Source organism: Canis lupus, chromosome 32 (assembly GCF_048164855.1).
Source record: "Canis lupus baileyi chromosome 32, mCanLup2.hap1, whole genome shotgun sequence".
NCBI classification, from domain to species: Eukaryota; Metazoa; Chordata; class Mammalia; order Carnivora; family Canidae; genus Canis; species Canis lupus.
In genome coordinates this window covers 13,703,789-13,723,837 of record NC_132869.1, presented here as the reverse complement: position 1 = coordinate 13,723,837, position 20,049 = coordinate 13,703,789, and the positions used below count along the sequence as shown (strand labels likewise).

The following is a 20,049-nucleotide window of genomic DNA, read 5'->3' as shown; positions in this document are numbered from 1 at the left end:
TACGAAACATTAAATGTATAGAAAGTTTCAAGGAAGCGAAAAATGTTGCCTATAATTCTGCCACCCAGAGGCTAATTGCTATAAACATGTTGGCATATTTCCCCTCTTTTGTGTGTGTGCACTTGATGGTTGACTTGTGTAAATTAAAAGTTTGTGTTTGACCTTTTTTGCTTAACAACATGGAATTTTTCCCATGGCAGTTAAAACTCTTAATAGCATTTTCCTGAAGTTTCTCATTTAAAAAATTTAAACCCACAGGAAAGATAAAAGGATAGTACATATTTGTTCTCTATATGTATGTGCGTATACACACACACACACACACACACACATAAACATACATAAAATACACCTTTTGGGGGACTGGATTGTTTGAAACTAAGTTGCAGACATCATAGTTACCCTTTAATACTTCAGCATTTATTCCCTAAGAATAATACATTATTTTATATAATCGTAATAACCTTATCACACCTAAGCAAATACTAATTCGTAATACCTAGTAATGTAGTTCTATTCAGATTTTCACACTTGTATCGGATGTCAAAATATATTTTATAATAAACATTGTTTCAAATATATTAATTTACTGATCTGTTTAGTTTTCCAGGATCCAATCCAGGTCTTTTACACTTTGTATTTGTTTTTTTCAAACATTTTTTTTTTCAAACATTTTTAATAGTTGCAGAATATACAACAGTTTTATGGATCAGGAAATTATTTAATTATTTTCCTTTACTGGACTTAGAGGTATTTTTTAATCACAGTAAACATTGAGAAATAAGCTTGTACAAGGATCTTTCCAAATTTCAAATCATTTCTTGATGTTATTGAAATTTTGGGTTACAAACACTTTTTAGAGCTTTTTTAGAAACATCTTTCCAAATTGTTCTCCAGAAAGGTTCTGTTAGTTTATAAGAAACTAAGTAATTTAGTGTCATAAACATTATATAATAATGCTTATCTCAGGTTTGGGCAGCACCAAATAGCACCAAAAATACTGTTTATTTTTTTCTAATTTGATGAACAACAATTGGTTTATATGTTTTTCTACATGTTTAAAGATACTTGAATTTCTTCTTTATGAGTTGTCCATTTATGTTTTGGGGTTCTTCATATGAATTCCTTATATTTTTTGAAGATTATTCTTTTACATTTGTTGCAGTATTTTTTCCTAATTGTTGTCTTTTACTTTTGTTCATAATGTTTTTTGACCGTTAACTTCCTTTAAATATACAGACCTGAATTTTATTCAGACCCTCAGATTTTATAGATGTATTCTAAGGTTTTTCACTAAAATTTTTTGTGAACTGTGTCTGATTCAGTTGATGTATTTTTGAGTCCCTTCACTACACCTCTAATGCCTATCTTATGTCACTTGCCATTAATTCTCTTGAGGATAAGATTTTTTTTCTCCCTGCTTAAGGTTTTTCAGAGAAAGGTAAAATTCCAAGTATGTTTGTTCTTCTCTTAAGTATTTCTTACTTAATTCTGAGCAATGTGTTTTGGTTGTTATCCTTTCAGGTGCTTTTTGTAGAAAGAAGCACTAATGGGGACCAGGCTTTTTACTCTTTTTCAAATTGGTTTAAGATATTGGTATGTGGGGTGTCACAGTAAATTTCGAAGAGTGCTTTGAGCAAAGTGTCCCAGCCTATCTGGGAATACATGATCGTTTCTTTCTGCTGTTTAGTGTTTTGGGGATGTCAGTGGAATCTGCTCCTCCTGCGGGTGAAGAGAAGGAAGAAGAAGTGGAAGAGAAGGAGGAGGAAAAGGAAGAAGATACTAGAGATGATATTACCACACACTCACTTGGTGCTGAAGGTAGCTTTATGCCTTTTTCTGGATAGTAAATTGTTTTAAGTCCCTTTCACTTAAGCATGTAGATATCTAAATTTCTCTTTATCGAGTTACAGATTTCTCATCATTAAATTGAGAAGAGTCATTAAGAAATTTACAGTTGTCTAAGATACTCCACCAAATTTGATGTTCAGGAATTTGATGCTTATTGGATAGCCCCCTTTCTGCATATTGATTCTTGTTACATTTGTTTTTCAAATATTTTGGGGATATATACTTCCTGTGTGGAAGCACAATCAGAATTGCTGTGTAGGTGGTTATAGTTTATGTTTATCTTCAGAAAGTAGACATAGTCTACCTATAAGGTACTCATAAGGTTTTATAATATGTAATTTTTTGCTTCATTACATATTTTCCGTCTTTTAGTGCCTTTATTCTTATTGTTTTGTGTTTTTAAAAAAGATGTATTTATTTTTGAGAGAGAATGTGAGTGAATGCACAAGCCAGGGGAGGGGCAGAGGGAGAAGGAGAGGATTTCAAGCTGACTCTCAGCTGAGCGTGGAGCCCAATATTGTGGGACTTGATCCTCATGACCCTGAGATCATGACCTGAGCTGAAATCAAGAGGTGGATGATTAACTGAGCCACTCAGGCACCCTTACTTTTAGTGCCTTTATTTTTAATTTTATTTTGAAAAACTTTGAGTCAGGGATTTGGTGTGGATGACTTAAAATGACCCTTTTATGTGCTAAGGGACAGCACCTTATACGGTGCATAATATTGTGACATGCTACCTAATTTCTTGGGGTTTTGTTTCTAGATCCTGCCTCATCACAGTTGGGCTTTGGAGTTCTGGAACTGTCCCAGAGCCAGGATGTTGAAGAACATACTTTGCCATATGAAGTAGATAAAGAGCCTCTACTGTCAGTAACCACCAACTCTAGTTATACTAGGCTGTCTAATATGGATGCTAATATTGGTATGAAACATATTTTTTGGCATTAGGAATTATTTAAAAACATTTTCCTACCAAGCTAGAGTTGGTTATCTTTTCCTTGATAGATTTTATAGCTACTAAGTTAATATAGTCTAAGTTAATATAGTAAGGTTGCAGAGTTGTCTGGCAAATACTTGTTAGTTGACGGCTTGAAGATTAATGAGAGTTTTTGTAAGTGGGTTACTGGTTATTTATTTATTTTTTGGTGGTTACTGGTTATTTTCCTTTTTTGGGACGATGCCTGTATATATTTTCAAATTGGACTTTTTATTAAAATCTTTGCCTTTAAAAACGTATTTGGGACTGCTTCTAGTACTTTGAAAAATTAAATGTCTTCTCCTGTCTTTTAAAATTTCAAGGAATTAAACATGAAGAACAGTCCAATGAAGATATCTCCATGGCAGAACAGCCTAGCAGGGATGTCCCTGTGGAAACAAAGACCAGTAAGGATGTACCTGGGTTAGAAGAGCAAAACCCACCATCTGCAAGGTAAACTACTCTTTCTAGAAAGTATTATTGAGTTTTTGCTTTAGGATCATACTTGTTTTACTTGGCTAGGTGGAAACATTTTTAGAAATTGTTGATTTTCCACCCCTTATAATGTGCATATTTCTGGTCCAGTGGAAACATTGATTGTTTATGAATTTTTACTGTGTCTTCATCTCATCTTCAGGCATATTACAAGGCTATTTTATTGCTTCAGTAACTAAAGCATGACTCCTTTTTTTTTTTTTTTAAAGATTTTATTTATTCATTCATGAGAGACAGAGAGAGGCAGAGACACAGACAGAGGGAGAAGCAGGCTCCATGCAGGGAGCCTGATGTGGGACTCAATCTGGGGTCTCCAGGATCACACCCTGGGCTGCAGGTGGCACTAAACCGCTGTGCCACCAGGGCTGCCTACCTTCTCCCCTCCCTTCTTTTTTTTTTTTTTTTTTTAATTTTATTTATTTATGATAGTCACAGAGAGAGAAAGAGAGAGAGGCAGAGACACAGGCAGAGGGAGAAGCAGGCTCCATGCACCGGGAGCCCGACGTGGGATTCGATCCCGGGTCTCCAGGATCGCGCCCTGGGCCAAAGGCAGGCGCCAAACCGCTGCGCCGCCCAGGGATCCCCCCTTCTTTTTTTAAGATTTTTATTTTTAAGTGATTTCTGCATCTAGCACATGGGGCTCGAACACAAACCCTAAGATCAGGAGTTGCATGCTCCACCAACTGAGCCAGTCAGGTGCCCCTATAAGCATGATTCCTTAATTTTGGCTTGTCACTCCTCTTTGATCTTTGTCTACAGAGGCACGGTCTTTCTATGGGAGGACTTCATACCCTCTCTAGTGTTATGAGGAGTCAATAATATATTTGAAAATCTATTCCTATATTTAAGTAAGGAGTACCCAAATTACTTTGGCCCTCAGGTATCTTGCTGAAATATGTAGCTTTTAGAGATGTATTCTTTCCCAAGTCCTCTAGGTCTTAACTTGGTAGGAATTAGGCACCTTGGTAGAAATTAGGCATATCTCTAGTCTCTACCTGTGGTGATTGTTGTGTCCCAAACTGCATTGCCTCTGGTCAACAGCTCAAGTTTGGATTTGGCAGGGGAAAACGGGGATGCTTCCAATTTGGGGAAGGTGATGAATAAACATTCAGTATTGTTTTCTAGCTTCCTTCAGTGGAGACAGTGGGAATGGGGTGCTGAACAAAATTGAATATCAAGAGAAGTTGTCTTTCTGATGCAAAACACTCAGTCTAACTTGGGCTGACTTTTTAGGCTTTTCTTAAGGAAGTTGCCCTGTAGCTAGTTTTGCTATCATTTTAGTAGGTGAAGCTATTTCCCAAGTCTCTGGAAAGGGGCCAGCAATGAGTCTTCAATATATGAGTAATGTTGGTTATGAAGGATTCTTGGTTTTGGGCTTAGGTTGGGCTAGGAATAGATAATGGGTGTGGCAGTAGTGCAGAGGATAATTCACACCCAAGCTCTTTTTGTGGAAGGTCCTCATTAGGACTGACATTGTTCTGGTCTGGGTCACAATCTTTCATGTTTACCTAGGTAACGGAGAAATTCTTAACAAAAATCCTTAAATCGCCTATCAGAAATCTTGGATAGCATGCTGCACAGCAGTGAGCAAAGTTGAAAAGAAATATTACTGTGTGAGAGATAGGCTTTGAAATGGGCTGAGAAAAAAAAAAAAAAAGAAATGGGCTGAGGCTTTGTATCATAAAAAGTAGCTTATTTCACTTTTAGGACATAGTTACATAAACTAGAGCCACTGGAAGTTTTGAGATTATTAAAGGGAAAACATAAAACAGGAAAAGCTTTTTAATTCGGAGGTGAGAGTATTTGAATTAGCAACTCTTTCTCCTGGTGATTTGAATTTCCTTAGGTCAGAGGATATGCCTTCTAGTCCCAAAGTATCTCTTGCTGCTATGGAAACAAACGAACGAATAACTGCTCAAGAGCTTTTGCAAGGTGGACTGAAGATTCAGAAGTCACCAGAACCTGAGGTTTTGTCAACTCAGGAAGACTTGTTTGACCAGAGCAATAAAGCAGGTACAAAGAAGAATTAGTTGCTGTAGCTTCTCTTCCCCAAAGATCTAAACTTTTTTTTTTTTAAAGATTTTATTTATTCACGACAGACACACAGAAAGAGAGAGGCAGAGACACAGGCAAAGGGAGAAGCAGGCTCCATGCAAGGAGCCCGATGTGGGAGTCGAACCTGGGAATCCGGGATCATGCCCTGGGCCAAAGGCAGGCACTAAACTGCTAAGCCACCCAGGGATCCCCAAAGATCTAAACTTTATTTCTGTTTGGAGGCTACTATTTAAGTTAGAAGGCACTTGATAGATATGTAGACTTGTTTGTAATATAGGAGGAAAATATGTTTCTAGCTGATTAATGAGAAGGGCTTTTGGGAATGATTGCTCTTTAATATTTTGACATAGTTTTCTCTCTGTTTAGATGGAGATATTGAGGAATAATAGTAATATGGTAAATTTAATATTTTGGACAGAGTAGCTCTTTCTGTCACCATAGATCTTCAGATTTTAAATATCATGATAAATAAGTATAGATTTTTCATAATCACCTGGGCAATAGTCTTTCTACTCATCTATCAGAAATAGGAAGTTATAGCCTAGCAGAAAGAACATAAAACTTATATAAGACTGGAATGGTTTTTGTTTCACATTTTGTTAACCTCCACCACTCCCCATTCCGAAATCTCACAGAGCCAGATAGCTTCAGTAACAACCAGCAAAATATGTGTTGGTTGTAAGGAGGGAAGAAGAAAAGGTTATATTCCTTTACTGTGTGCTGGGAATGTGTGCAAGACATTCAAAGAGTCACCAAGGAAACTTTCTTGGTCTTTCACTGAAGCTTGTATTTAAGAAATTCCTTTATTTGGAGAGCGTGAGCATGCATGTACAGGTTGGGGGCAGAGGGAAAGGGAGAAGCAGACACCTTCCCCTTTCATTGAGCAGGGAGTCCAAGGCGGCCCCAATCCCAGGACCCTAAGATCATGACCTAGCTGAAGGCAGATGCTTAACAATTGAGCCACCCAGTGACCCAAGAAATTCCTTTATACTTCAGATTAATGTAGCTGATACTCCCATCTATTGCTAGGGAGAAGGGACCAACAGGAGATTCTTCATAATATAAATCAGTAATGGCTGCTTATATATCCTTTTACTAATGCATTAGTATTTTTTGTCTCCTCTGAGGAGGCTCACGTTCTAATCATGAAAATTGCTGCATCCCCATCATCAGGTGTTAAGTGCATTGTTTTGACTTTTCTCATCTGCATCATGGCATGAGCTTTACTTCACTTTAGGTAGACCTTGGAATAAAAGGCTTACTTGCTATTTTATAATAGAAGCTTCACAAGAAAGAAGAGGTTTTAGAATTCTGCCTTTTTCCTCCAAGCTTTGATCAGAATAGAAAGGACTAAGGAATCCTTTTTTGTCAGTTCTGTATTAAGGAAACCCATAATTTAAGACACCTGGGTGGCTCAGTTGGTTAAGTGTCTGCCTTTAGCTCAGGTTATGATCCTGGAGTCCTGGGATCGAGAGCCCCAGGTTGTTTGTCCCTTTCCCTTTTATACCCCTCCAACCCTCAGGCCCTGCTTGTGCTCTCTCAAATAAATGAATAAAATCTTAAAAAAAAAAAAAAAGGAAACCTATAATTTAGTAGGGAGGGTGGGATTGAATGGTCACTCAGAATTTGTGTTAGCATCCATTTCATTGACTGTACTACAACTTGAAAACAGTTTCTACCCTCTTGGAACATGGTTGGAAACATGGATATTATTCTTTTAGCAGTACTCAGTGGTCTCTTTTTTTCTTTTCTTTCTTTTCTTTTCTTTTCTTTTCTTTTCTTTTCTTTTCTTCTTTCTTTTTTTTTTTTACAATTGAGTAATGTCAATCTGAGAAGCAAATGCAACTAGAATTTTTTTTCTCTCTCTTTTTTTGAAAGCTTCTGGTGATTGCTCTACTCCTTTAAGGGAAGAAGGTGGAATTTCTCTAGTTTCCACACCTGCTACCACTCTGCAACTCCTGCAGCTGTCTGGTCAGAGGTCCCTTGTTCAGGAGAGTCTTTCCACGTAAGTAATCCTGAAATAGCTCTGCCAAGGAAACAAGGGTCTTAGGCTAAGGTTAAAAGAGCTAAAATTGTCTACTTCCAGAATTCTTTTTTAAACCAAAAGGCAAACTCTAGGCTTTAGAATTTTTGGATTAAGAACTTAGTGGACCTATTGAAGGCAGGTAGCTCTGCTTTCTTTTTTTTTTTTTTTTTTTTTTTAAATTTTATTTTATTTTATTTTTATGATAGTCACACACAGAGAGAGAGAGGGGCAGAGACATAGGCAGAGGGAGAAGCAGGCTCCATGCACCGGGAGTCCGACGTGGGATTCGATCCCGGGTCTCCAGGATCGCGCCCTGGGCCAAAGGCAGGTGCCAAACTGCTGCGCCACCCAGGGATCCCTAGCTCTGCTTTCTTGTTTTGAGGTTTTATAATAGTAGCCCAAAGGTTTCACTAGGAAGAAACTGCCCAGTTATGTACTCTTATACATCCAAAATAAGCATTCTGCTCCTCCATTTGACCAGCAGTTCTTTCCGTTTAAGAGCTTAGGGGTGGAGAATAGGTTATACTAGAGCTAATAGTAATTAGAGTACTTTATCTCTGTGTTATGGCAAAGAGGCTTTTTTTTTTTTTAAATTTTTATTTATTTATGATAGTCACACAGAGAGAGAGAGAGGCAGAGACACAGGCAGAGGGAGAAGCAGGCTCCATGCACCGGGAGCCTGACGTGGGACTCGATCCTGGGCCAAAGGCAGGCGCCAAACTGCTGTGCCACCCAGGGTTCCCGCTTTTTTTTTTTTTTTTTTAAATAAAAACGTGCCTGATTTTTCTAATAGTAGGCAAAAAATGGTGTTAATATTTTTATCTCATTTCTGCAGATGAATGTATTTTGTAGTAGTTTCTCCTTCTGCTTTGCAATCATGGTGTCCTTTTGTCCGATTATTTACTTCTCTTAGAATTATATGGCTTTATCCTTACTCTTTTTTTTTTTTTTTAAAGATTTTATTCTTTTTTTTTTTTTTAAGATTTTTATTTATTTATTCACGAGAGACACGAAGAGAGAGAGAGAGAGAGAGAGAGAGAGGCAGAGACATAGGCAGAGGGAGAAGCAGGCTCCATGCAGGGAGCCTGATGTGGGACTTGATCCTGGGTCTCCAGGATCATGCCCTGGGCTGCAGGCGGCGCTAAACCGCTGAGCCACCGGGGCTGCCCTCCCTTACTCTTTTTTTTTTTTTTTTTTTCTAATTTTGGATGTGTCTGGTATGAGAAATAGTTAAGTATTATTCATCGCTCTTCTACCAATGTCTGGTAGCTGTTTGAGAGATTGTTAATAAGATTTCGCTGAATGACTTAGATACTTTTGCTATTAGAAAGTAAAAAACAAATGTAAAACTGTGGCTGTGGTAAAATAACCTGTAAATTCTCTCTTTACATAAAGGAATTCCTCAGATCTTGTTGCTCCTTCCCCTGATGCTTTCCGATCTACCCCTTTTATCGTTCCTAGCAGTCCCACAGAGCAAGAAGGGAGAAAAGGTGAGCTCTCTCTTGATCTGTCTGTTGATCCTCAGATTAGAAGAGGAGGAGCACTTCTGCGTTGCAAAACGTAGCTTTTTGTTTGAACACTGTGATAGTATTTAATAGACTGATACCTGTCCCACCTTCAGGGATGTGACGTAGTGTAAAAGTGTTCTCCTCAATTCTGTGCTCTTCTAACACTGATTTTTATGAAAATTCTGTGTTATTGATTTCATTTTTTAAAAAATCCTTAAGGTAAAATTTTTCTGTTTTTAAGGTTGAACTCAAAGTAGTATATTACAATGGCATTTAAGTGAAGAATTGAGTTTATTACTAATAGTCCAGTAGTTTCCAGTACATGTTGACAAGGTCTTGGTGAAAGGGAATCAAAAACTGTTTCTTGTGCTCTTTAAAATTTACTTTTGCTATCACCAAAGCAGTTTTAGTGGAAGAGTGGCTAGGAGTAGGTGGTAGAAATTTTGACTTCATTCACATCCATTGCGGACCTAGTGATGTTCTATTTAATCACAAGAAAGATTTCTTTTTTACTTAATTTATCTCAGTAACTAAACCTCTCTTTTTTTTTTAATTTATTTATTTATGATAGAGAGAGAGAGGCAGAGACACAGGCAGAGGGAGAAGCAGGCTCCATGCACCGGGAGCCCGATATGGGATTCGATCCCGGGTCTCCAGGATCGCGCCCTGGGCCAAAGGCAGGCGCCAAACCACTGCGCCACCCAGGGATCCCTAAACCTCTTTTACTCTGTTCTAGTTCATATCCAGTCACTTACTCAAGATCTATCTTTTTTTTTTTTAATATTTTTATTTATTTATTCATGAGAGGCATAGAGAGAGGCAGAGACACAGGCAGTGGGAGAACCAGCCTCCATGCAGGAAGCCCCATGTGGGACTTGTTCCTGGGACTCCAGGGTCATGCCCTGAGCTGAAGGCAGATGCTCAACCGCTGAGCCACCCAGGCATCCCGATATTTCTTTTTTTTTTAAAGATTTATTTATTTGTGCATAGGGTGAGCGGCAGAGAGAGAAGAGAATCCGAAGCAAGCTCTAGCCCAGTGCAGAGCCTGACATGGGCTCCATCTCATGACCCTGAGATCATGACCTGAGCTGAAATCATGAGTCAGACGTTTATCCAGCTGAGTCACCTGAGTGCCCCAGTCATTCAAAATATTTCTAAATTCCTACTACTATTATGAAACCTTTTCCAGTAAATTTCATGATTTTTTTCCTTTTTATTCTTTCACATACCAATAATGTATGATAGCTGTTGTTTATTGAGCACTTAAAGTATGCCAGGCACTGTTTTGTGTACCTCTCTTTGGTTCTAGGTGCTTTTCTTTGTTGTTTTGTTTTGTTCATTGAACTCTCACAGCAGTCCTAAGAAATAGGTGTTACTTTTATCTCCATTTTACAGGTTAGGAAACAGAGTCACAGAGAGTTTCACAACTGATAAGTCACAGAGGCAAGATTTGAACTCAGGCAGCTGCCTCCAGAGCCTGTGGTCTTATCTGTTGTTTACATGCTTCCTGTGATATTCTGCTGTCTTTATTCTCAAGTGATGTAAATAGAGTAATATATTTAACTGTTTTTCAGATGTAATTTACCCATGACAAAATTTTATCTTTCTTTTGCCACTACGTTTGTGTCTGGCTGTTTGTCTTGAAATCAGTTGTAGGTATCCAAATGGACTACTGTAATTTTAAGCATGACATAATTTATGATATCTTTGGTAAAAAGTAAAAGTGAATCCATCTTACAAAAAAATCCTACTACAAGTTAAGTTTGGCTTATACTTAAAACTTTTTTCTATTTATGGTGGGAACATTGAAGATACATAAAAAATAATTCTATTAAAAATGTCTTCTCCCTGATTGTAAGATGATTAATACTCACTATAGAAAGTTTGGAAAGCATATAGGAAAGTAATAAAAATCACTGGGATACTGCAATCCAGCTATAATTAATTTTTTATTATATTTCCTTTCAGAGTATTTTCTATGCATAAAAAAGTGTTTTAGAAACTTGGGAGTATGTTATATATATGATTTGGTGGTGGTGTTTCTCTTTTAATGTAACATATTGTGTTTTCTCCTGTCAATGATATTTTAGATTTAATGCATTTGCTTAATATGTGCATAATTGTTTGTGGTCTATATATGTTTGCTTGCTTCCTTCCTTTTCTTTCTTTCTTTTCTTTCTTCCTTTCTTTCTTTTTCTTTCTTTCATTATTAACCTAAAGCCTTTTTATATGTAGTGCTTAGAACAGTAGGTCTTTAATAAGTGCTTTGTCATGGTGAGAGAGATCAAAAGGTGTAATGAAAATACTTAAACAGAGCTGTAGTAGTGTACTCAAGGCCTATAGCAATTAGACTATAATGTGAGGTTGAAGTCAAGCAAAGCAGAAAGAGTAGGTATTGAGGTGAGGCATAGCCAATACTGTGAGTATAGATTGCAGTGAAAAACTTAGTGGCATAGATAATTTGTGAGAGTGGTCTAGAGGGAAGCCTGTTTGGCATCAAGTTGTAAAATAGGGGGAAAAGCATTGTTGAATCAATACCCAGCTAGCTAGGTGGGGTCTGAGGAAGAGCCTGTTAGCTGACAGGTGGGTATTATATTATGGGAAAGCAGTGGGGTGGTGGTGTGTGTGTGTGTGTTTCCCCCTTGGGCCATTTGTCTCAGGATTAGTGGCTTGGTACTTCCTTCTTTGATAAATCACTGCTTGATTGACATTGATAGATTCTTTTTCTTCTGTATTTGTCCTGGCATTCATCTCTCTGCTTAGCAGTTGCTAATGCAAATATAATGAGTTCATAAATAAGTAGGTAATAGAGTGGTGAGCAAGTTCTGCCTTTCAAGGCCTGTGGCAAAATATATGATGGTTAAATGTGGTGACATTAATCTGAAGGTTCCTATGCAAAATACGAAAAACTGAGTTATAGTAGGGAAAGGTGTTTTAGAGGATCCTAGTTAATTTAACATTTCATGTGGATGAGTGGGTATCCTGAGATGAACCCCAGTTTCATCTGTATCTGAGGATTTGGGGAGTGTGGACCTTCCTCCTCCCAGGGGAAGAAAGTGTAATGCTAGATTTCTGTGACTCAATCTACTGTTAATCTCTGCTTTTCTGAAAATTAAATCATTGTTTTTTAGGAATAGAAATTTCTGTAATACAGTTGGTACTAGTGGTGTTAGAACATGAGTAATATTGATGAGTACTTATTTTTTAATTTGTTTTTCGTGTTTTAAACCAGATGAGCCAATGGACATGACAGTGTTATCAGAAGGAAAAGGAGAATCTTTTGAGAAGAAACTCCAAGATGATGAACCAGTGGAGATAGAAAACCCTCCTGTCCCACCTGAGCCTGTTATATCACCACAGGCCTCAACACCAGTATCTCAGAGCACACCAGTCTTTAATCCTGGGTCACTTCCTATCCCATCGCAGCCTGAGTTTTCTCACGTGAGTATTATAGGAGTGTTTCCCTATTAATTTTTTTTTCTTTAACAATCTTTTTTTTTTTTCTTTTTCTTTTTTAAATTTTATTTATTTATGAGAGACACAGAGAGAGAGGCAGAGACACAGGCAGAGGGAGAAACAGGCTCCATGCAGGGAGCCCGACATGGGACTCGATCCCAGGTCTCCAGGATCATGCCCTGGGCTGAAGGCGGCGCTAAACAGCTGAGCCACCAGGGCTGCCCTCTTTAACAATCTTTGAGGTATAACTTATAAACCATAAAGTTCACCCATTTTATTTTATTTTATTTTATTTTATTTTATTTTATTTTTATTTTTTATTTTTTTTGTTCACCCATTTTAAATATGTAATTTAGTGATATTTAATACAGTTACAGAGTTGTGCAGCTGTCCTCACGGTCTAGTTTTAGAACATTTCTAGAGTCACTTATGTGTAAACTGTCTTTAACTTGTATTTCTTGTACTGTCTTTAACTTTTTGAAAATGTTAGTGCAGAATTGAAGGGGGATGTTAATCATTATCCTACTGTAACACAACTACTACCAGTTTTGTCTTTTCACGTGTCTATTTTTTTAAATGATGTTGTTTATAGTGAACACATAACTTTAATCTTTTCCAGGTTACATTGCATCATAATGATTTTTCAGTATTACATAGTCTTCATACTACCCTTTCCTTTTTTTTTTTTTTTTTTTTAACGAGTGAGATTACAGGTGCATGGGGAAGGGCACAGGGAGAGGGAGAGAAGCAGACTCCACCAAGTGTGGAGCTTGAAGCCGGATTCCATCTCACGACCCTGAGATCGTGACCTGAGCCGAAATCAAGAGTTAGATGCTTAACTGAGACCCAACCCCATACCACCTTTTCAAAACTTGTATAGTATTTCTCTGAGTGAATATAACATAAGCTAATTAATCATTCCAGCATGGAGGGTTTTAAGATGGTTTTTAGTTTTCAAATGAGAAGTTAGTTTTCTTCTAAAAGCAAGGGAAAACTAACATGTCTTTTGTATAATTCTAAATTTAAATATTAAAAACATAAAATGCAAAAAAAAAAAATGCGTGTTTTATTCATAGTGAATTAAAGGTCCTAAATCTAAGTGTGTATGTTATATGTTCAATCTAAATGCCTCTTGTAAGACTAATTGGGGGATTATTTTAGTGTTCTTGGGAGAACAACTTTCATGCCTTTCAGTTTGCAGGTGTTGTACTAAAAGTTTATATTGAATAATGAACGGTAGTGAAAAATACTACAAATTTAGTATAGAGGAGACAGTAGGAAGAAAAGTTTAATTGTTTTCTGGAGTTTTTAAAACTTGTCTGTTTTGTTGAAAATTCCATTTTATACCAATCATTAGAAGTGATTTGGTGATGTGGTTAAGAACGACTCTGGAGTTAGAACTTTCTAGACTTACTCCTGGCCCTACCATTACTGCCTGCCATTGTGACCAGTTGAAACTGAGCCTGTTTTCCTCATCAAATAAAATGGGTATATGGACACTACCTACCTACCTCATAGGGTAGTTGTGAAGGTTAAATGCTACCTGGATTAGTGCCTTGCATGTGTAAACACTTGAGAAGAGTTAGCTTTGCTGGTGTTAAAAGAGTGAAGACTTGGTTACCTGGAGATGAAGTCAGTGTTCAACCACCATGTGTCTTTTAGTTTTGTTTTTCTGTGAAAATTGTCTGTGAACATACATAGCTTTAAAGAATCATCAGAATTTAGGGATGAGCTGTGAGCATTGATGGAGAGTACTGAGAAGAATTTTATAGAAGAGGTAGCTGATGTGAAAGAGACAAGTTACAGATGTTTATCAGTGACTAAACAGGACTTATGTGGAAATGTATATCTTTGCAAAGGTATTCCCTACCAGGAGAAGTGAAGCATGGCTAAAAAGGGATAAACTGACTCTAACAAGGCACCATTGAAGAAATTGCCTCACCTTCAGCATTTACCAAAGACCTTCAGAGGCATCTATACAGCCAGCAATGAACATTTGAGACAAATGAGTGATGTTGAGATGTCTCAGCCAGTAGAGTAGTCTGTGTCTCCTAAAAACAAGAAAAAGCAAAACAAAACAAACAAAAAAACCTCAGGAATACCTTAACAGTTTTTATGTTAAGGGTTTGTTTTTAATTAATAAGCACTTCTAAAAGCCAAAAAAGGAGTCTGATGGTTAAAACAAGATCTCTACTCACTCCTACCCAGAGACGACCACTTTCAGTTCCTTAAACTTTTTCTTGTGTTATGTATCTCTATAATTCTGTATATCATACATTCTTTTAAAAAGGGTTGCTTTTTTTTTTTTTTAGAGAGATTTTATGTATTTATTCATGAGAGAATGAGAGACCCAAAGATATAGACAGACATAGGCAGAGGGAGAAGCAGACCCCTTATGGAGAACCTGATGTGGGACTCGATCCTGGGACTCCAGGACTGTGCCCTGAGCTGAAGGCAGATGCTCAACCACTGAGCCGCCCAGGCATCCCTTTAAAAAAGTTTTTAAGGGTGTCTGGGTGGCTTTGTCAGTTAAGTGTTTGACTCTTGATTTCAGCTTAGGTCACTATCTCAGGGTTATAAGATTGAGCCAGTGTCGGGCTCTGTGCCTGGTTTAAGATTCTCTCTCTCCCTTTCCCTTTGCCCCTTCCTTGCCCCCTGAAAAAGGTTTTATCTATTCCCCTATCTTACCAGTATAGTTACATCATAATTTTGTTTAAACCATTATTAAGTTTATATCATTATGAACACTATTATAAACACTATTCAAAGCAGTATCTGTGGAATATTATTATTTTTCATGTTTAGATAATTTCTTTTCTCTGGAATTGATAATAGTCTATTTTATTTGTTTAGTTTTCTGCATATTTTTCACTTCAACCCGAGGCTCTCTACCAATTGCCAATTCTCTACCAATCTCCTTTCAGGATGTTTGGGGGCCTCAAACTTCATCTCTTTGGAGAAACCTCTTTTGGAGACTCCTGATTTCTAATCTTTACTGTTTTCTTCTATTCTTGGTGCATCACTCACCTCCTTTTCACCATAGTCCTTGGAGGTTGTCTTTACGTGTCTTTGTGTTGGATTCTTTTTGGGCTCCATGTCCTACTTGGTTTACTCATTTTAGTGGAGGGTATTCTTTAGTAGCATACTGTCTACTCTCCTTTTTTTTTTTTTTTTTTCTTTAAGATTTTATTTATTTATTTGAGAGAGAGAGGAGCTGAGCAGGGAGCCCAACATGGGACTCAGTCCCAGGACCCTGAGATCATGACCTGAGCTGAAGTCAGGTGCTTAACTGACTGAGCCACCCAGGCGCCCCTCTGCTCTCATTATTGACTCATAGTTTGTAGAAATATAGAATTATAGGTTGGAAATAGCTTTCCTTTTAATTTTTGAAGGCATTGTTCCACGATCTTCAAAATTCCAGTGTTACTATTGAGAAGTGTGAAGTCAATCTGATTCTGATCTTTAATATGTGAGCTGTTACTCTCCTTACTGAAATCTTGTAGGATTTACTCTTTGTCCTTCGTGTTACGAAATTTCCAACCCCATGACACAGGTTTATTTTCATTGTATTGGGCATTTGTTAAACCCTCTCAATCTAGAAATTTAAGTCCCTTTAATTTAGGGATATTTAATTGTTTAATTTCTTCCCCTTTGTTCTTTTTAAAAAAATTTCCCTTACTAGAATACCTATTATTGATTTTTGTTTTAAGTTTTTATGTATTTATTCATGAGAGTCACAGAAAGAGAGGCAGAAGGAGGAGAAGCAGGCTCCATGCAAGGAGCCTGATGCGGGACTCGATCCTGGGAATCTGGGATCAGGCTCTGATCCAAAGCTCAACTTCTGAGCTACCCAGGCGTCCCTTATTATTGGGATATTGAAACTCCTTGAATAGTCTTGTAATTCTGTTTTGTCTCATACGTTACATTTCTTTCAATTTTTTGGGTGATTTCCTCAACTATCTTTAAAAAAACCAACCTTATTGAGATAATAATTCACATATGTTTACTTTTTTTTTTTTTTTTTTTTTTAAGATTTGATTGTCTCTCTGTGTCTCTCATGAATAAATCAGAGAGACCTAGGGAGAGGAAGAAGCAGGCTCCATGCAGGGAGCCCGATGTGGGACTTGATCCCAGAATTCCAGGATCACACCCTGAGCCCAAGGCATACATTCAACCGCTGAGCCACCCAGGCATCCCGATGCCTTTTTTTAAAGTGTATAATACAGTGGCTTTTAGTATATTCACAGAATTGTGCAGTTAGTTGCCACAATCTAATTTTAGAACATTTTCATCTCTCCCCTTCTCCAAAAGACCCCATGCTCATTAGCAGTCGTTCCTTTTTTCCCCATCCCTAGCCAAACACTAATCTACTCCATGTTTCCATAGGTTTGCCTGTTCTAGACATTTTATAAGTGGAATTCTATAATAGGTAGTCTTTTGTGATTGGTTTCTTCAAATTAGCACGTTTTCACGGTTCATTCACATTGTGGTGTGTATCAGAACTCTTTCCTTTTTATTCTGAATACTACTACATTCTGTTTATAAGATACATTTTACTCATTTATCAGTTGATGAACATTTGGGTTGTTTCCCAGTTTTGCTTATTGTGAATAATTCTGTGTACATTCATGGAGAAGTATTTGGACATACGTGTTTTTTTTTTTAATTTTAAAGATTTTATTTATTTATTCATGAGAGAGAGAGAGAGAGAGAGAGAGAGAGGCAGAGACATAGGCAGAGGGAGAAGCAGGCTCCATATAGGGAGCCTGATATGGGGACTCGATCCTGGGTCTCCAGGATCAGGCCCTGGGCTGAAGGCGGCGCTAAACCACTGAGCCACCCGGGCTGCCCCTGGACATGTTTTTATTTCTCTTGTATATGCCTAGGAGTGAGTGCAGTTGCTGGATTCAATCTTCTTTTGACATTCCTCAGTTATTAATTTCTACTTTTGAGTTTTTAATTTAGAAACGATTTTTTTCTCTGAATGTTCTTTCTTTTCTAAAAAAATAGTATTTTGTCTTGTAATATGGGTATACTAGCTCATCTCCCTAAGGATATTATTAGTTTTTTTAGAAGTCTTCTCTTCCTTGGAATAGTTGCTATTTCTTCAAATAGATTTTAGTTAGTTTCGATCCTTGACTTTGAAATTGGAGGGTTTCCTCAAGTGTCTGATAATCCTTGATTATCTGCTTTCAGAGAACAATACCAGAAAACTGATTAGAATTCTAACTGGTGTTTGGTGCTTATTTCTGGGATTCACTGTAATGTGATCTGGTGGGCCATTTTGGGAATCCCCTAGCATCAGTATCTTGATTTGATTCAGCATGGTCAGGTTCTCCAGAAAAATGTCTAATCTCCAGTCTCCTGGTTGCCATTGTTCTAGAAATCTATTGATGGAAGAGGGCTGGGGGTGCTGGGGTGTTGAGAGGCAGGTACAGGTTCCTTTCAATATGTAAATTTTCACTTAATCTCTCTGTTTTCACTTTCTAATAATTGTGCCTCTTTCTCTTCAGGAAGCTTTATTTCACTCCAGGGCAGAGGAAGGTCAGGGAGTGAGGATCTGAGAGGTGAACTGCTGCTGCTGCCTTTTCTTTCTTTTCTTTTCTTTTCTTTTCTTTTCTTTTCTTTTCTTTTCTTTTCTTTTTCTTTTTCTTTTTCTTTTTCTTTTTTTCTTTTTCTTTTTCTTTTTCTTTTTCTTTTCTTTCTTTCTTTCTTTTCTTTTCTTTTTTTCTTTTCTTTCTTTTCTTTTTTTTCTTTTCTTTCTTTTCTTTTCTTTTCTTTTCTTTCTTTCTTTCTTAATTTTCTTTCTTTTTCTTTCTCTTTCTTTCTTCCTTTCTTTCTTTCTTTCCTTTTCTCTTTCCTTTTTTTTTTTTTTTTTTTTTAAAGTAATCTCTGCACCCAAAGTGGGGCTTGAACGTGTCACTATTTCAGAGGTCAAGAGTCACATGTTCTTCTGCCTAAGCCATCCAGGCACCCCTGAACTGCTTCTTAAATAGCTTTTCAACCAGTCCTCCTGTTTTTGGCTCCGCCCTCACCATCATTTCCAGAGTCACCTGGTGATGCTGCCAAGTCTTGAATCTTTTTTTGGACATGGTGGTTCTGTGGTATAATTTGGGTTGCTTCTTGGCTGTCTCCATTGCTGGCTTAGAATTCAGCTTTCGCTAGTCTGTCAAATAGATGATCACTCTTCCAAAATTTTGCTGCAGTTATCTTTCTTCTGTTCTTTTTCTTGAAAAATAAAAATAAAAAAAAAATTTTCCTTTACTGTTGCTTAGTGGGGTTTTGGAAAAGAGTTAAAATAAATGTGTGTATTAAATCCACCATTTTAATTTTTTTGTCCTTATCTGTCAAACTTACATTTTATTCTTAATGGCTAACCTTTGCACATCTGTTATTTCTTCTGTACCTTGATTCCTGGAGTCCAAGTCAACCTTGATATTATAAGATCTAAATATTTATGAGATAAATATTGATCAAAAGATAACTGGGATAAAGGTAATTTTGTGTATTTTTTTTTCTTAATATATTTAATTGCATAGCCTCTTTGACCCTTCACTAGGATAGAATGGATGGAGAGAGGGTTAGTAAAACATAGTTTGATACTTAACACTTTCCTCATTTTTGATATACATATTAATTTAGGGGATGACAAATCAGATTATAGATGACTGTATGAATAGCTCTTGAACTCTGCATATGTGACACCAGTTTGTGACTGGTTTGATACTATGGATTTAGGTCTGTATTGAATCTAGACTTAAAGATGGGCTCACATTGAGAGTAGTCCGACAGTTCTCCATCAGTCTGTATCAGAGCCCTGGGGAGTTTCTGTTTACTTAGCTCAGGTATTCTGACCCGGCTTCCAGGGAGTCTCAGCACTATGGATTATTATGTGCCAGACACTCAGAGGCTAGATCCAGGCAGTCTTTACAAATACAGGTTGTTGATAGGCTGGTTAGCCTGACTGAAGTTCTACATATATTGAATAAAAATCTTGTAGAAAATGAAATCACACCAGTGTTTATTCTGATAATGCTTCTAAGATATTTAATGGGCGGGGGGAGGGGCGGGCAACTGCTTACTAGATAATGTGGTTTCCTTTGGGGTGATGAGAATTTTTTGAACTAGATAGGAGTGGTGGTGGTTGCACTGAATTGTAAGTAAGTGTTCACTCTGAAGTGTTTAATTTTCTGTTATGTGAATTTCACATAAAAGATATTTGTAGTTTATTAGCAGTGTTTTTCTACACGAGCCTCTGTAAAATGATCTATTTTTTGCAGTAAGAAAAAATTACTATTTCTTATAGAGGATGTCTAATATATATGCACTGGCACCTGGGTGGCTCAGTGGTTGGGCATCTGCCTTTGGCTTAAGTTGTGATCCTGGAGTCCTAGGATCATCCCCGCATTTGGCTCCCCCATGGGGAGCCTGCTTCTCCCTTTGCCTGTATCTCTGTCTCTCTCATGAATAAATAAATAAAATGTTTTTTTAAGAAAAATGCAAGTAAGATCATCAGTTATCCTATCTCAGAAATAACTACTTTTAACCTTTTTATGTATATGTTTATTAACGTGAGAACACATGAAAATCGTATAGGCATGTATAAAAAGACTATAGTAAAATACATATTCACATAATTTTTTTAAACTGAAATACAAACTTTCTATTTGATGTGTAGCC

The 20,049-nt window shown here is 37.2% G+C and overlaps 1 protein-coding gene across 9 annotated transcripts in view; it reads left to right on the top strand.

Annotated features, from left to right (window-relative positions):
* Nucleotides 1-20,049, top strand: part of TP53BP1 (tumor protein p53 binding protein 1) — a 102,050-nt gene that overhangs the window by 34,138 nt on the left and 47,863 nt on the right. For all 9 annotated transcript variants that reach the window (XR_012022815.1, XR_012022816.1, XM_072809254.1 and 6 more), the window contains 7 exons: nucleotides 1,691-1,821; nucleotides 2,617-2,775; nucleotides 3,153-3,282; nucleotides 5,171-5,337; nucleotides 7,258-7,384; nucleotides 8,801-8,895; nucleotides 12,146-12,354. Coding sequence is in view for 7 of the 9 variants with exons in the window: in XM_072809254.1 (XP_072665355.1) it covers nucleotides 1,691-1,821; nucleotides 2,617-2,775; nucleotides 3,153-3,282; nucleotides 5,171-5,337; nucleotides 7,258-7,384; nucleotides 8,801-8,895; nucleotides 12,146-12,354 (1,018 nt within the window). In the remaining 2 variants the exon portion in view is untranslated. The remainder of the gene's footprint in view (nucleotides 1-1,690; nucleotides 1,822-2,616; nucleotides 2,776-3,152; nucleotides 3,283-5,170; nucleotides 5,338-7,257; nucleotides 7,385-8,800; nucleotides 8,896-12,145; nucleotides 12,355-20,049) is intronic.